The 18656-nt window shown below is 41.7% G+C and overlaps 1 protein-coding gene across 4 annotated transcripts in view; it reads left to right on the top strand.

The window, feature by feature from the left end:
• LOC115225078 (germinal-center associated nuclear protein) overlaps window positions 1-18656 on the top strand; it is a 53563-nt gene that overhangs the window by 20118 nt on the left and 14789 nt on the right. For all 4 annotated transcript variants that reach the window (XM_036514143.1, XM_036514144.1, XM_029796001.2 and 1 more), the window contains exons 9-15: window positions 2955-3054; window positions 5122-5390; window positions 9964-10118; window positions 10551-11318; window positions 12645-13195; window positions 15758-15915; window positions 17005-17214. In XM_036514143.1, coding sequence (XP_036370036.1) covers window positions 2955-3054; window positions 5122-5390; window positions 9964-10118; window positions 10551-11318; window positions 12645-13195; window positions 15758-15915; window positions 17005-17214 — 2211 coding nt within the window. The remainder of the gene's footprint in view (window positions 1-2954; window positions 3055-5121; window positions 5391-9963; window positions 10119-10550; window positions 11319-12644; window positions 13196-15757; window positions 15916-17004; window positions 17215-18656) is intronic.

Here is an 18656-nt window from a genome sequence, read left to right as displayed (position 1 = left end):
TGAAGCCGGGTGAAATAAGAGATCCCTTACTTGCAAAAGATGGTAATGGTTAGGAACAGGAAGTGCACATGGCTGTAAAAACAATGCCTCAGTAATGTATTTGTATTAGGCAGTGGTTTTCAAACAGGTCTCTATAATCCTGGGGTTCATATAAGATTTGTATGTCCAGTAAATTGGTTATATATGCAGTCCATTTGGCTTTATGCTGTGCATGAGAAGAAGACCCATCAAGCCAGCAAAATCACAGTCATGGCAGATACCGGAGCCATGCAAATGGCACCTTTGCTGGTGGCACATAAACGCATCCGTTACACACTTGGAGCGGTTGGCGTTAGGAAGGGAATTCAGCCGTAGAAATCATGCCAAATCAGACTGGGGTTTTGTGCAACTTTCCAACTTGCCAGCCCTGGTGGTCAAACCATCCAACCCATGCCAGCATGGACAACGGATGTCAAATGATGATGAGGAGGAGGATGATACAATACACGACATAGGCGTAGGAGTGGCTTTGTGGTAAGTAGCTTGCTAACCAACCACATGGTTCCGGGTTCAGTCCCACAGCGTGGCACCTTGGGCAAGTGTCTCCTACTATAGCCTCGGGCCGACCAAAGCCTTGTGAGTGGATTTGGCAGATGGAAACTGAAAGAAGCCCGTTGTATGTATGTGTATATATATATATATATATATATGTGTGTGTGTGTGTGTGTGTATGTTTATGTGTTGTGTTTGTTCCCCCCCCCATTGCTTTACAACTGATGCTGGTGTGTTTACGTCCCCGTAACTTAGCGGTTCGGCAAAAGAAATAGATAGAATAAGTACTAGGCTTACAAAGAATAAGTCCTGGGGTCAATTTCCTCAACTAAAGGCGGTGCTCCAGCATGGCCACAGTGAAATGAGTAAATGAGATATTTCAGCAAATCCTACTATTACTTAATTCTTAAGATATAATAGGTATGTGTATATGAAAAATCGAAATCGATCAACATCAATGGAAATTGCAGTTGTGATACCAGTGCCGGTGGCACGTAAGAGAACCATCCAAATGTGGATGTTGCCAGCACTACCCCGACTGGCCTCCGTGCCGGTGGCACGTAAAAAGCACCCACTACACTCATGGAGTGGTCGGCGTTAGGAAGGGCATCCAGCCGTAGAAACATTGCCAGATCAAACTGGGCCTGGTACAGCCTTCTGGCTTCCCAGACCCCAGTTGAACCGTCCAACCCATGCTAGCATGGAAAGCGGACGCTAAACGATGATGATGATAATGATGAAAATGCTTAAATCATCCTCATCATTATCATCGTTTAACGTCCGTTTTCTATGCTAGCATGGGTTGGACAGTTCAACTGGGGTCTGGGAAGCCAGAAGGCTGCACCAGGTTCCAATCTGATCTGGCGATGCTTCTACAGCTGGATGCCCTTCCTAACGCCAACCACTCCATGAGTGTAGTGGGTGCTTTTTACGTGCCAGACGAGTCTGGCAAACGGCCACGATCGGATGGTGCTTTTTATGTGCCACTGGAACGAGGCCAGTCGGGGCGGCGCTGGCAACGATCGAATTCATTTATCTGATCGAATTCATTCTATGGTTGCAGAACTGTTTCCAGATGGAAACGCAATCTTTCAGGATGATAATGCACCAATTCACACAACTAAAGTTGTTACTGAATGGCACAAGGAACATTCGAGTGAAGTTGAACATCTTATCTGGCCATCACAGTCCCCAGATCTCAATATTATTGAACATTTATGGTGCACTAGCAGTATAGCCTGGTGTTTCCTGGGATTAATTTAGGATTATTAAGCTAATCAAGCTCTTTGTTTCAATCCAAACTAAGTTATACCTTGTGTGAAATTTGAGTGAAATCCATTGAAGTTGGTAAACGTTTGGCTGAGAATGGGTTGCAGACAATTTGATCAGGAAATCCTATAAGGAATCGGTTTATCGATTTTTCCACTCATTGATTGTTTTTGTTTTTTGGAGAACTTAAAACATTCAAAGATCCCATGTGTCCTAAGTAACACCAGCATCAAGTTTGAACAAAATACATCAAAATTAGTAAAAGTTGTGATTGAAAATGGGGTGAAGCCAATTTTAGTGGGAAATCCTATAAGGAATTGATTTATCATTTTTTCATCCTGATTGAATGGAAAACCCCATAAGGAATCATTTATTGAATTTTCACCCCCAAATAGAACTTAAGCAAACACAACTTTGCTGATTCAAAAAATCTATATTTATACTTTAAAGTTGGTTTTCACACCCACCCCAGTTCTGCAGAATCAGGGTCACGACGGAAACACATGGGTTGGGAGGTGATCAGGTTGCATGTGTCGACCCTTTCGAAAGCTCCCCCATCATCTAACTCCCTTTGGCCCATGGGTTGAACCCTTCTGACAAGGAAAATAGAATGCCCAAAAGGGCTCCCGATTTTCTGTGTCAGAAGAGGTTATGTTCAGATCACAACTAAGCCGTAACCTAAGCCTAAGCTAACCTGGCGAAAGGGGGCTTGGGAGCTTCTAGAAGGCAACAACTAATCCCGATCTAGTCCTAACCCCTCTTAGGGGTACTATCAGTGTGTGTGTGTGTGTATATATATATATATATATATACACACACACACACACATATACATATACAAAATGTGGGGACTGAAACGTTCCTGGCTTAAGGGTATTATGAAATGACTTGTTGGAGGCCCAATTTTCTAAGTTCTTTTACAGAGCTTACAAAAACTGAAGGACCACTGCAATATGTGTGGGAATCTGAGAAGGGGAATATGTTGAACAGAATCATCTTCCTGTGTTTTCATTTACTCAAAGCCAGGAACTATTCAGGGTCACCTTGCGTATACATGTGTATGTTTGTGTGTATATAAATCTACATACATTTATAATGTGGATATTTTGAAACATGACCTTGTGTGACCTATCTTTGTATCTCTCTCTTGACAGGTGATCAACGGAGGTCCTTTAGAGCCTGTCAAACTTCCAAACCCCATAAACAGCTTTGACGAAGATGGTAACCTGAAGCAGGAAGCTCTGTCTAAAGAAGGTAATATTTGTGGCATTGGGTTTTGTTATCTGGCAACACATGGTGCCATTTGTCTTGGCTCACTGTCACACTTCTTCGTCTCTTGAAATACACACACACACACACACACTGTTGTGTCTGGGGAGAGTCATTCTCTTTTTGTGCCTTATTATTTAAAACACTCACCGGTAAAATTTCCACTTATTTCTTATTTTTATTTTCATAAAATTTTCGTTTTTTTTTCAGTCGCATATCTTTATATATAAAAGAGAAGTTGTGTGTCTGTCTCCTACGATTTAGATTCCTAACTCCTCCCACATTTTGCTGTGCAGTTTAACCAAAAGCGGGTATCTTATAGTCGTGATTCATATCGAGCCCTTCTGGGTATTAGTGCGTGTCTATGATGAGTCTACGATTTAAAAAAAAATTTACCATAATTTTTTCCCATTTTTAATGCATTTTTTCTCGGTTTTATATAAGGGAAGTAACTCTCTAAAAATGCTTATATAGTTATTTCCCTTACAAACCCGAGCAACGCCGGGCGATACTGCTAGTTATATATAAATGAAAGCTCATTAAAAACCATCTTGTTTAGCATGCTAGAAATAGCAGCGATCACATAGTTATTATTGTAAGGCTTATAGCGTTCCAAGAAGCCAAACCAACAAAATCTCTTCTTCGTTTAAAAAAAAAATTATACTAAAGAATTTTCATTTTATCAAAAATATTCATTTAACAAACTCCGGAAACTGATAATATTATTGAAATTGTGTCTTGTATCAAAGTTATATAGCTTTTATCAGGTTATCATTAATGAAAATAGAGGCAAGTGAGAATGAGAGACTGATGTAAATAAAAACGTATAAAGTTGCCTGGAATGAATTAATTGTGTTTATTATTAAACATTAAAATTTACTCTGCAGTGAATGCAATGAATATTTAAATTTACAAGAATTTAGAGTTAAAATAATTGAACAAACTTCAGAAATTGACATTATAAACAATTTCTTAGAACATGAATTTATGAAAATATTTCCAGACGTTTTAAGCTCTTAATATTGCCTTCTTTTGTACTTTTAGTAATTGTTACATACCTAATTAATAATCAGTTTTCTCCATTATAGTATAGATGTATGTCTGTCTGTCTAATACACACACACACACATTTATATAGACATTTATATATATAAATATACCAAGGAAATGACTAGTGACCGAGACCTTTAGAAATATGCCGTGCATGAGAAGACCCGGCAAGCCAAATGAAACCATAATCTCTTGGCCTATGCCAGGGGCGTAATCGACCCACTTGTGCATAACCTTTTTGCTTCTTTGGTCACTAAACTCTGCTTGCGAAGACCTGTTGAGGCAAGTGAAATCAAACCAATCAAAAGCAAAAGCAAAATCAAATTCGATGACTGGCATCCGTGCTGGCAGGGTGCAAAGAGCACCATACGAATATGATCATTGACAGAGTGGCTAACCGGCTTCCGTGCCAGTGGCACTTAAAGGGCACCATTCGAGTGTGATCGTTACCAGCATCGCCTTACTGGTACTTGTGCCCATGCTACTAGGGTGCCAAGAGCACCATCCGAGCTTGGTCATTGCCAGAGCAGCCAACTGGCTTCCGTGCCAGTGGCACATAAAAGGGCACCATTCGAGCATGATCATTACCAAAGTCACCTTACTGGCACCTGTGCTGGTGGCATGTGTAAAAGGATTCGTGTGAGGTCGCTGTCAGTACCACCTGACTGGCCCCTGTGCCAGTGGGACGTAAAAAGCACCCACTACACTCTCGGAGTGGTTGGCATTAGGAAGGGCATCCAGCTGTAGAAACTTTGCCAAATAAAGATTGGAGCCTGGTGCAACCATCTGGTTCGCCAGCCCTCAGTCAAAATCGTCCAACCCATGCTAGCATGGAAAGCGGACGTTAAACGATGATGATGATCATTACAATGTATGTGTGTGTATATATAATATATTTACAATGTGTGTATATGTAATATATATATGTGTGTATCTGTCTATGACAGATCCTCACCAACTGAATCTGTTCCCTTCACCACAACCATTATCTTGTCATTCTAGTATTGCAAACCTGGAAGGACTCTGTCACCATGGAAGCAGAAACATCCGAGGGTCCAGACACATCTCCACAGCTTCCGTCTGAAACAGCGAAGCCAGCTGCTCCCTGCGACATGCAGCTGGCTGTTGCCTCAGAGGAGACCTTATGGCAGGGATCAGAGCTTGTGACCTCCAATGCTGAAGTATCATTTGACTCTGCAGTAACCACTGTGCAGCAGCAACTGCAAGAACAACACCAACAGAAGACAGCTAAATCAACAGCAATATTACTGGTATGTAAAATCGTATTTATGTGTTTATATATGTGTGTGTATATTTGTGTGTGTGTGTGTGTGTGTGTTGGCAGAATTGTTAACATGCTGGGCACACAACTGCTCAGCAGCATTTCTTCCATTTTTATGTTCTGGCATCCAGCTGTAGAAACACTGCCAGATCAGACTGGCCTGGTGCAGCCTCCGGGCTTCCCAGACCCCAGTTGAACCGTCCAACCCATGCTAGCATGGAAAACGGACGTTAAACGATGATGATGATGATGAGTTAAAAATCCATGATGAACACTCTATTTTCCATCCTTTCAAGATCGATCAAATAAGTATCACTTGAACAGTAAGGGTTGAATGAAATCGACTTCCCCACCGCACGAAAATTGCTGGCTTTGTGACAAAATTTGAAACCATTATTATTATTATTACTACCAGGACGAAGGTAGGGAGCTGGTGGAATTATTAGTTTGCCAGGTGAAACACTTAGTGAGATTTTGTTTGCAGCTACGTTCTGAGTTCAAATTCTGCTGATGTCAGCTTTGCCTCTCATCCTTTTGGGGTCAATAAATTAATTACCAGTGAAACAGTGGGGTTAATGTAATAAACTAGTCCCTTCCCTCAAAATTTCAGGCTTTGTGCCTTTAGTAGAAAGGATTACTACGAGCAGGACCTGGGAATATTTCATGGAATTAATGGTAAATTTATTGGGTTATTTCTGGAAACTTTATTCCAAAGAATCTGAAAGCGTAACCTGAGTTGGGTCTGTATCAAAAGATAGACCCTCATCTGCTAATCATTGAAAAGTGAAGGGTTGTCTGATTTATAGAAACTATCAGGACCCATGAATCATCATCATCGTTTAACATCCGTTTTCCATGCTAGCATGGGTTGGACGGTTCGACCGGAGTCTGGAAAGACAGGAGGCTGCACCAGGCTCCAGTCTGATCTGGCAGTGTTTCTACAGTTGGATGCCCTTCCTAACGCCAACCACTCCGTAAGTGTAGTGGGTGCTTTTTACATGCCACCAGCACAAGGGCCAGAGGAGGCTGGCAAACGGCCACGATTGGTTGGTGCTTTTACGTGTCACTGACACAGATGCCAGTCAGGCAGAGCTGGCATCTGTCATATTCGGATGGTGCTTTTTACGTGTCACCAGCACAAGTATCTTAACTATGATTTCCATTTGATTTTTATTTTGATGTTGGTGTTGACATACTTGACTCAATAGGTCTCCTCAAGAACAGCAGGTCACCCTACAATCCAAGGTAAGCACAGCAAGCCATTCTGCGAGCCATGAACTCACTTCATTTGTCGGGTCTTCGAAGTCACAGCATATCTCAGAGGTCTCAGTCTTTTGTCATAGCCTCTGTGAGGCCCAACGTTCAAAGTTCATGCTTGACCACCTCGTCCCATGTCTTCCTGGGTCTACTTCTACCCTGGATTCCTTCAACAGTTTGGGAGTGGCACTTCTTCACACATCTCTCCTCATCCATCCGTAATACATGACCATACCAACACAAACGTCTCTCTTGCACACCACATCCGATGCTTCTTATGCCCAACATTTCTCTCAGGGTGCTTACACTCTGTTGTGCGTGCACACTGACATTACACATCCAGCGGATCATGCTAGTTTCATTTCTTTCGAGCCTACACATGTCCTTCACAATCACAGCCCATGTTTCACTGCCGTGAAGCATGGCAGTTCGCACACATGCATCGTACAATCCACCTTCCACTCTGAGCGAGAGGCCCTTTGTCACCAGTAGGGGTAGAAGCTTTCTGAACTTTGCCCAGGCTATTCTTATTCTAGTGGTAACTCTCTCTGAGCATCCACTCCCACTACTAACTTGCTCACCTAGGTAGTGGAAGCTATCAACTACTTCTAGTTTCTTCCCCTGGAGTGTAACGGAATCTGTTTTCTTAGTATCAATGGTGTCTATTGCCCCTGTGCATCTGCTGCACACAAAAGCCATCTTCTCGGTTAATTTTCCTTTGATGTTGCTGCACCTCTTATGTGTCCATAGCTTACACTGGGTACATCTTATGGAGTTTCTACCTACACCTTTTCTACAGATTGAGCAAGGCCACCTACCTGAAGGGGTGTGTGGTGAGTTTGCCTTCCTACTTACTAGAACTTTGGTCTTTGCTACATTGACTCTAAGGCCTTTTGATTCTAAACCTAGGTTCCACACACAAAATTTCTTTTCTAGTTCCGGTAGTGATTCTGCTACAAGGACTAGGTTATCAGCATAGAGGGGCTCCCAGGGGCAACTCATCTTGAATTTCTCTGTTATTGCCTGGAGGACTATGATGAATAGAAGGGGACTGAGGGCTGAGCCTTGGTGGATGCCAACTTCTACCTGGAATTCTTCACTATACTTATTGCCAATTCTAACCTTACTAACGGCCTCTTTGTAAAGGGCCTGTACAACCCTTATTAACCATTCGTCAATCTCCAGTTTCCGCATCGCCCACCAGATAAGGGATCGGGGCACCCTGTCAAAGGCTTTCTCCAAGTCCACAAAAGCTAAATATAGGGGTTTATCTTTGGCTAGGTATTTCTCCTGCAGTTGTTGAACCAGGAATATGGCATCAGTGGTGCTTCTACTCAGCACAAAATCGAACTGCATCTGATCTAAGCAGACTCTCTCCCTGATGAGATGGGCTAAGACCTCTTCATGACCGTCATTACCTGATCTAGCAGTTTGATACCCCTGTAGTTATTTCTATCTAGAGCATCACCTTTACCCTTGTAGCAGTTGACTATGGTGCTGCTATGCCAGTCGTTGGGTATGACTCCATTATGAACTACCTGGTTTACAATGTGAGTGACTAGGCCATAGCCCACACCACCAGGTGTTTTAAGCATCTCAGCAGTGATTCCTGATGGGCCAGGGGCTTTTCCTGGCTTCATACCCTTAATTGCTTTATCTACTAGGGAGCTATCTATACGGATAGCTGCTCCTTTTACTGGGTCAACATTTGGCAGGCTTTCCTCCTCCCATTCACTCTCCACATTCAGCAGTCTTTCATAATGGCTTCTCCAAGCCTCTTTCTTTTCAGAATCATTAAAAGCAAGTGCACCATCATCAATTTGGACACATTTCTCTCCTGAATATTTCACAGAATTAATGGTAAACCTTTTGGGTTGTTTCTGAAAACTTTATCCACAAAACCAGAAAGCATGGTCTGTGTTGTGTCTGTATCAAAAGATAGACCCTCATCTGCTAATCATTGAAAAGTGAAGGAAACTGGAATATGATGATTACTTAATGAACTTTATATACTTCATGCACAATTTTTTAGACTTAATAGGCAACACTCTCACTCTTTCCCTCTCACTCTTCACTTTACCCTCTTTTTCTCTCTCCCTTTTCTATTGCTCTTTGCGTTTACCCTTTAAATAATGTGGAAACGTTACAGAAGAGCTAAGGGGAAAAAATTTACACATGCCACTCCTGGCCACCATCTCTCCCTCGCCCATCCCTCCATTATGGATGGGCTAAGTAATGGAGAAGCAAGCAGAATTATAAGATTTCAAACCGTTTATTATTATCTAAAATTTGAAAATTCGATGGCATTTTATTTGTCTGTACTTTTCAAATTCCACTGAGGTCGACTTTGCTTTTCATCCTTTCGGGCTTGATAAAATAAGCACCAGTTGAGGGGTCAATGTAATAGACTTACCCTGTCTCTTGAAATTGCTGGCCATGTGCCAGAATTTGAAACCTATAAATGCGTGTGTATCATCATCATCATCATCATTTAACGTCTGCTTTCCATGCTGGCATGAGTAAGATGGTTTGACTGGAACTGGTAAAGCTGAGGGCTGCTGCCCCAGGCTCCAATCTGTTTTGGCTTGCTTTCTACGGCTGCTGGACGCCCTTCCTAATGTCAACCACCTGACGGAGTGTCATGTGAAAGGTACCCTGTACACTCAGTAAAGTATGTAGTGTTAGCAAAGGTATCTATGTGTAGAGACTCTGCCAAAGCAAAGTAGTCTGCTGCCTCTTCTGTCCATACCATCCAAGACATGCCAGAATGGCAAATAGACATTAAATGGTTATGATGATGATGATGGTTAGTTAGTTAGTTAGTTAATTATTTGGCTCAAAAAGCAAAAAGCAAGGCCATGTAGGGAGACATGGAGTTAAGTACAGGGTGGTGTTCATGTAAAGAGTTCAGGCCACTTGAGGTCCAGGGAGGCTTTGAACAAAGCGGTCGTCGGCATCTTCACCATCTCGTCTGGCAGCTTGTTCCACGGATCCGCAACCCGGACGGAGAAAGCCCCTCTCCTTCGATTGAGATGAAATCGTCACAGATAGAGCTTTTCGGAATGACCCCGCAGCCGACGCTCTGGAGCAGGAGTGAAGAACAGCTCTTTCGAGAGGTTACACTTTCCGCTTATGATGTTGTGAGCAAGAATGAGATCACCATGGTGTCGGCGTTTTTCTAGAGAATAAAGGTCGAGTGTCTTCAGCCTTTCTTCATAAGACAAATTCTTGAGACCAAGATGGTGATATATACCAATTAAATTTTTTTTAAAAAACTAAAAAGACAACTTTTTATATCATTTCAGATCAAGGAAATTGCCAAAGATTTGTTTTTGGAGGTCATTGCAACATTTGCAAGAGAAATCTCGCAGGAATTTTACCAAAAATCTGAGCAGCTTGGAGATGTTGCTTCTGATGTCCAGCGAAGTATTAGTGATGATGTTGTGAACAGAGAGATGCGGTAATTGGCATTTATTATCATCAACATTTAATGTCCATTTTCCATGCTGGCATGGATCGGACGGTTTGACAGGAAGTGGCTGGGCCAGAGGCAGTGTCAGGTTTCCATAGTCTGATTTGGCAGGGTTTCTATGGTTGGATGCCCTTCCTAGTGCCAGTCTCTTTACAGAGTGCATTAAATGCTTTTTATGTGATACCATCTCTAGTATTTTTTACGTGGCCCCCAGCACCCACACTATGGTTCTTTAGTTTTAGGATCTCAATTCTGTTGTGGTGGGCAGGTTAGTTATTTCCCTTACAAACTATTTCCCATAGTTATTTCCCTTACAAACCCGAGCAACGCCAGGCGATACTGCTAGTATCTAATAGTTATTTTTTTATTTTTCCTTTTGTACTTCTAACCTCTCATCTCTTCTCTACCTTGTTCTTGCAGTGTTATCGCGCAGGAGGTGCACACTGAGTCTACTGCTAATGGGGCAGCAATGCATGCAGCCGGAGCAGATTTCCAATTTGAAAAACGTCAAGAACAACTAGAAGAAGATGATGAAGAAGAGAGACTGCGGAGGCTTCTTCAAGCGAAGACAGAGGAGCTGGCAAGTTTGAGTCAGGAAGATGGAGGCGAAGTGAGAGAAATAGAAGAAGAGGAAGAATTTGATGAAGCCAAGTTATTGAAGGATGATGAGGAGGAGGAAGAAGAGGAAGGGCAGCAGGCTGAGGTGGAGGAGGAGGAGAAACAAGAGAGGCAGGAACAGATTGCAGAGATATTGTCAATGCAGAAGAAGATTGATAGGCCTTTTATGAAGCAGCGGGAGCTGGAAGAGAGGTCCCAGAAGGAGGTGGAAAATGAAAGAAAGAAAGAGGAGGAGGAGGAGAAATATAAGAAGGCCATGGCTGAACGAATGCATGAACGAGAAAGAGCAATGAGAGCCAGAGCCATTGCAGAACATAAAGCAAAGAAGCGACAGGAAGAAGAGAAAACAGTGGCTCTGCTGAAAGCGAAACAAGAAGCAGAAGAGAAAGAAATGCGAGAAAGACTCAGAGCTAAGAAAGCTGCTGCAGAGAAAGAAGCGGAGGAAGAACAGAAGAGAGTGGCTGCAGAAGAGGAGCAGAGGAGAAAGAGTTTGGCAGAAGAGGTTACTGAACAGATGTTAGAGGAACTTGTATTGACTGAGGTTCATTCTGTGGTGAGCCAACAGATGAGGTGAGTAAACTGTACTTTTTTTTTCTCCACTTTTATTATTACAACTAATACCCCTAATTTTCTCCTCATTAAACACCATTTAAAAATACTGGGGTAGATTTAATATAAAACATCCTTGATGTCAATGGAATTATAATAGAAGGCTGCTCTTGACTGACCCCTCTCCTAATAATTCCTGGCCTTATACCCAATGTTGAAACTATATTTATTAGTAAAGGTAGAATCATTAGTATGTTTAGTGGTATTTTGTCCGTTGCTATGTTCTCAGTTCAGATTTCTGCAAGTCCCAATGTTTTGAGTTCAAATTCTGGCTAAGTCAACTTTGTTTTTCATCTTTTCGGGGTTGATGTAATCGCCTATTCCCCTACCCCAAATTTCAGGCCTTGTGGTTCTATTAGAAAGGATTATTATTATGATTTCCTTTCATTATAACTTCATTTCAGCCTCCTTAGTACCGGGCACCCTCCTGGGGCCAAGAGTAGCAAGGGCACTTTTGTTATGCATGCTAAAATTATCACCACATTTATTCCATTCTAGATGGAGAGTGCTTTCCTTAGTCTATGGGCTGTACCCATCGAGGTTATCTTTTGTAGTTCATGGAGATTGGAGTTACCACGGATGTGGTTAATATACTCCTCAGCTCCCTTTTTTATCATTCCCAACACACCAATGACCACATTTTTCTCATTTCAATTTCCAGATCTTTATAGTGAGAAATCTTTTCATATTCCTTTCTTGAGACATTTTCATCTTGTGAGACAGACAAGTTCCTCTTCCCTCCTCGATCACAATGTCTGGTTCATTGGAGTCAATTTTTCTGTCAGTTTGTATACTCTCTTTTACTTGTTTCAGTCATTTGACTGCGGCCATGCTGGAGCACCGCCTTTAGTCGAGCAAATCGAACCCAGGACTTATTCTTTTGTAAGCCCAGTACTTATTCTATTGGTCTCTTTTGCTGAACCGCTAAGTGACGAGGACGTAAACACACCAGCATCGGTTGTCAAGCAATGCTAGGGGGACAAACACAGACACACAAACATATACACACACACACACACACACACACATATATATATATATATATATATATATACATATATACGATAGGCTTCTTTCAGTTTCTGTCTACCAAATCCACTCACAAGGCATTGGTCGGCCCAAGGCTTTAGCAGAAGACACTTGCCCAAATGCCACACAGTGGGACTGAACCCGGAACCATGTGGTTGGTTAGCAAGCTACTTACCACACAGCCACTCCTGTGCCTATATTGTATGGTTTATTATTATTGTTGTTGTTGTTTTGTTATTAGTTTTTCTGTTATTCTAGTGACATTGAAAAGGAGCTCCATGATCGACTTGTGAAAGAATGTTGCCAGAGAGCAACAGAAGAAATCATGAATGAAGTGGTCAGTGAACTGTGCATGACGGAGGGCCATGCTTTCTATAGAAACGATATTGAGCTGCGCCTGGAGACCCTGCGCAAGGCCGAGTATTGTGTGCGACTCTACAAGATGAATAAAATCCTGGAATGTTGGAAGCAGAGACAATTGCAGCGTCAACATGAGCGCGACATGACAATGTTCCCTTCCTGGCCCTCACTGGCTCCGCTTGATAAGCAGCTGAAGACACTCTGTGGGAAGGAACATGAAGGTGTGGTAGGGGACACGCTGGTCATGGGAATCAGCCGAATAGCTCACCTCTCCATGGAGACCCCCGTTGCCATTAACCGGCGGGATGACTATCTACCCTTGGCCCTAACTCTTTGTCACATGAGGCGTCACCTGATACAGCAGAAGGCTTGGTACCCACTTGATCTAGCAGCAACGGTTGGCCCAAGCCTTCTCAGCTCCAGCAGTTATGACACACAGATATGTTCAGGTAAGATTCTTCTACACTGTCCCTCGTTGGGTGGGGGGTGGAGTCAGTGTTATTGTTTAACTTCGTGTCAGCTCTGGTCAATCCAGATCTTACAAGGAAAGGCTTTCTACCTGTAACTAACCTGTATTTCTTCTTTTTCTATTCAGTTTCTAGGGATATTATATTTGGAACTACAATATCTGCTGTGTGCTTTGTTAAGCTGGCACAGATGAGGTTTGAGGGAGATTTGGCTGCTATTTCTACCAGGTCTAGCTACCATTTAGAGGCATCCCTCATTGGCTCATGCATACATATATACATAGATAAGAGAGTAGGGTGTGATTTGAGGGAGATTTGGATGCTATTTCTACCAGGTCTAGCTACCATGTAGAGGTCTCCCTCATTGGCTCATACATACATATATACATAGATAAGAGAGTAGGGTGTGATTTGAGGGAAAATTGGCTGGTGTCTCTGCAAGGTCTAGCTATCATGTAGAGGTCTCCTTAATTGGCTCATACATATATATTGGGTCATCCCATAAATAATGCGTATTTTTTTATACTTCTTTTACCATTCAAAATTAAAGTTCTTTTTTTAATCTAAAATATTCTCTCCTTCATTTTCTGCAATACACTTCCATCTCTCTGGTAGACTTGCAAGGCCCCTCTTCCAAAATTCACTTGTCAGTAATGAAGAATACTCCTCCTCCACTGCTAAGTGATCCCTGGCAAATATGGTGTGCAGGGCATTGTTTCCTGTCCAAACTGCTCCAGCCTTGCTGTATGGGGCCAAGCATTGTCCCGATGGAAGAAAACCTTTCGTCTTGAAGCCAAAAATGATCGTTTTTCTTCAAGCGCTGACTGAAGCTACTCAGGCTGCTTGCAGTAGATCTCCTTTGTTATCATTTGGTTTTGTTTTTAAACTTCAAAGTGGACTGAGCCTTTCATATCCCACCAAACAGATAACAGCACCTTATGTGGGTGAAGACCTACTTTAGCCTGGGGAGCCAATGTTTCTCCTTTCCTTCCTACCCACTGTTTTCAACACTTGACATTTTTATAGAGAACCCATTTCTTGTCACCAGTCACTATTCAGTCCATGTTACAGCAAAGAAGGGCACACATTCACTCTCTGTCAGCGATTAGATTGGGAAAGTTGGTGAGGAACCCATTCACCCAATTTGCTAACTTTTCTGATGGCACTTTGCTGTTGATGAATGGTTGAACAATCCAAGCTTCTCTGCTAGTTCCTCAACAGTTACAATGGGATTTTGTTCCACCAGGGTTTGCAGGACATCCTCGTTGAGTTCTGTGGTTCTTCCATGACAAGGCTTGTCTTCTAGCCTGTAGTTTCCGCTTTGGAATTTCTGGAACCACTGTCCACACTGGCTTACGCTGATTGTCTGATCTCCATATACTGCATTAACCCTTTCGTTACCAACCCGGCTGAAACCACTTCTGGCTCTGTAGTACAAATGCCTTGTTTTCATAAGTTTTGAATTAAAATCTTCCACCAAACCTTAGTCACAATTTATGTTCCTAACACTAGCTGAATGACAACTAAGTTATTTCATGAAATTCTTTGTTATATTTAATGTAACTGAAAGAAACACAGAACCCCTCAAAATAAATTCAGTAACGAAAGGGTTAATATTCCTCGCACTTTCCATTGCTTTGTTGCCTTTATTGAACTCATAAAGCAAAATATGTTGAATATGCTCCTTTGTCGATTCCATTATAGCTTTGACAAAAATAACTGTTAAAATTGAACTGCACTCTTCAAAACTTACACTACGAATAAGTATAGGATACAATTACTACCAGCTTTTATAACAAGTTCATGCAGGTAGTTTATCCCGACCCCCCCTCCGACTTTTAGTTCATGCAGTTATTTACGGGATGACCCAGTATATACATATCTAAAACAGTAGGATGTGGTTTGAAGGAGAATTGGCTGCTATTTCTACCAGGTCTAGCTACTGTGTAGAGGTCTCTCATATTGGCTCCTACATCATCATCATCACCACCATCATTGTTTTATGTCTTCTTTCTACACTGGCATGGGTTGGACAGCTTAGCAGGGGCTGGCCAGGCTGGAGCCTGCTCCAGACTTCTGTTTCTGTTTTGGCAAGGTTTTTACAGCTGGCTGCCCTTCCAAACACCAACCACTTTACAGTGAGGATTGGATGCTTTTTGAGTGGCATTAGTATTGGCAGGGTCACCAAGTAATTTACAAGACAAAGGTCCTTTGTGAGGGGAGGAGGCTTTGGATGAGGTGATCTTGTGTCATATGATGAAAGGTTAGAGTGTGACAGAGAAACAGAGAGGCAGAAAAAGGTGTGTTGCCGTAGAGGGAGTACATGGTTACCTGGCCAAGGGAGAGATGGACTTCTTTCCGTTTCTACCTATCAGATCCACTCACAAATCCTTGGTTGGCTCTGGGCTATAGTAGAAGAAGCCTGCTAAAGATGCTATGGCGTGGAACTGAACCTGGAACCTTATGGTTGGGAAGCAAACTTCTTACCACACAGTTACACCTATTTCCTGATATTTATTTGTTATGTTTGTTGTTTGTTTTCAGGTCAAAACAGTGGCTCCCTCTACTGGAAGCTGTTAATGTCATTACCAGAACTTGATGAGCAACAGACAGACAATGCAACCATGTACAGTCTGGAGTTGAGTGACTGGCTTAAGGCTAAGTTGAGTAAAGGAGCAAAACCACAGCCTGACGTCGATAATGTAAGTCTGTCTAACCTGTTTTACATCAGTTTTTCTTGGTTGGCATGGGTTGGACAGGTACTTATTAGAGAGGCAGTATTTTATGACTAGGTGCCCTCTCTGTCACCAACCCTCACTTGTTTTATCAACCTGGTTGATGCCCACCCTCTCACCCTGACTGGCTCCTGTGCCAGTGACATATAAAAAGCACCATCCGAACGTGGTTGATGTCAGCCTGGCCTCTGTGACGGTGGCATGTAAAAAGCACCCTCTACACTCTTGAAGTGGTTGGTGTTAGGAAGGGCATCCAGCTGTAGAAATACAGCCAGATCAGATTGGAGCCTGGTGTGGGCCCTGGGCTTGCCAGACCTTAGTCAAAGTGTCCAACCCATGCCAGCATGGAAAATGGATGTTCAACGATGATGATGATAATGATTTGATTGAATGCCACTCATCCATTTACAAGTAAGTTTATCTTTATAAATAATATACCCCTGAAATGGCCACAGGGAATTTAGTAAATATGGTTTCCTCTTTTTAACTATAAGGCCTTCGATAAGTAATTTTATAAGATTTTCTAAACGATGAACCTTTATTTTATTTTACATTATATATTATATATTTCTATATGCTTCCTATATTTGTATTTTTCTATATATTTTTATATACCTATATATATATATTACTTTATACTATATTTTTATGTTTTACCTTCTATGTGTTGTAAGGGTTTTTAAAAAAATATATTTTTCTTAATCGCTAAAGTATAAACTTTTAACCGTGATGAACTGTATTCACATATATTCACACATTTTTTTCTCGCACTTTCTTATATTCTTGTACAGATGAATTATATTCCATCTTCCGTGATGTCTAAATGTATTTTCTATGATTAAATGTTCGAGTTATGAAATGTTATGTGGATGACCTTGCATTTGTCTGTTCTATAACTTTAGTTTGATATATATATACATACATACACACACACATACATCTCACACACATATGGGTTTCCTTACAGTTTCCGTCTGCCATTTCCACACACCACCACTACAATCACCATCATCAGTCTGTTCCACCAATGTGAGATTCTGTCTTTTTCCATTTCAGATGTCTATTCTGAGCCTTTACAAATGTCATCTTGAAGGGTCATCCATAGGTAGACAGCAAAGGGACACAATGTTACATTTCTGTCTTCGCGAGGTCACTGGGTCATTGACCCCTGACCTCATACAACACATTGAGAGTAAGAGACTGTTTTGTGGCACAAGTGGGCTCCTTTTTGTGCTGCCCCTCTTGAGTAAAGATGATGATAAGGAGGTAAGTGAAGAAACACGTACATTTTTTTTATTTGTTTCACTCATTCGACTGCAGCCATGCTGGAGCACCACCTTGAAGGGTTTTAGCCAAACAGATCGACCTCAGGACATTTTATTTTTAAGCCCTTATTTAACTGACCTATCCTATAACTACTGACCAAAAGGGTCACACCTAAATATGCACAGCTACTTACACATTTTTACACACATGAATAGTTTCTAAACAATAACACAACCCCAAATCAATAGAATTTTCTCCTAAACACATTTCCCTAACAATCCACCCTGACACCCTAACTACACCTCCCCTCAAATCCACGGACCCAAGGAAGAGATTATATAAAGCCAACATTGACTTCAGTGCATCACAGTCCAACAATGGCTTAAGTGATTGAAACTTCGGAGTCACTGTCAATAATAATCTGGTTGAAGAATGATAAATATATATATGAGTGGATACCCCGAAAATAACTGGGAACATTCTCTGTGGGACAAACCCATTGTAGTTTAGGCTTCCACCACTAGAAACCACTTGATGCAATCCTCAGGCATCAGTTTGCTGACTGGCATCCTCCTCTGCAGTCATACTGCCATCTGGTGCACTTTTGTTTTGCAGTGCTTCTCTCCCGTTTGTTGAGTTTTTGTGATAGTTAAATGAAAGGGACAGCTTGCTTCCACGAGACTCTGTTTTCTGCTGGGGAAAACGGTGACCAAACAGTTGTCATGCTTCAAACAGTTTACAAAAATGCTGCCATGAGCAAAACACAAGTTTACAAGTGGTTTCCACCTTTAGGAAGGGTCACTTGTTGCTTGAAGATCAACCTCATTCAAAAAGACGGCAATCGACTCAACTGAAAACATGAAAATTCATTAACTGATCTTGGAGAACCGTTACCAAACAATTGACGAACTTATTGATAATGACTTGTGTGTACTGGAGCTCCTGAAAAGAGTTGCAGCAAAATTTGTGCTTTTCCTGTTCACAGATCTAAAAACAGTGAAAACTGAATGCATTTTGTGAAGTGAAAGAAGAGCTAGAAGTCGATCCAAGCCTTTATCTGAAGGTTATCACTGGTGAGGGAAGCTGGTGCTACGGAACTTGTAGATGTGGAAGAGGTGAAGAAGAAGCGACAGGTGTTAAAAGCCACCACTTCACAAGAGTTCCAGCACTGTTTTGTATAGTGTCTGGACCAATGTATTTTTTCAAATGGAGAATACTTTGAAAGCAATAAAAGTGTAAACATGAAAAGCTAAGTGAATAAAATAATATTAGAAAATTCCAATTTCTTTTGGGTACCCCCTTGTATACATACATATATAAAAAGATCCCTACACGTTTCAATCCGGCCACTAGGTGAACATTGCTTTGGATCATGATGATTCGAACCATGTTAGATGTAAAAGAGCCTCACAGTATGTCTGGATTTCATTAGGGCGAATGTC

This window comes from Octopus sinensis, linkage group LG27 (assembly GCF_006345805.1).
Source record: "Octopus sinensis linkage group LG27, ASM634580v1, whole genome shotgun sequence".
In the NCBI taxonomy this organism is placed as follows: domain Eukaryota; kingdom Metazoa; phylum Mollusca; class Cephalopoda; order Octopoda; family Octopodidae; genus Octopus; species Octopus sinensis.
The sequence above is the reverse complement of the archived record's forward strand: the minus strand, read 5'-3'. Positions and strand labels throughout refer to the sequence as shown.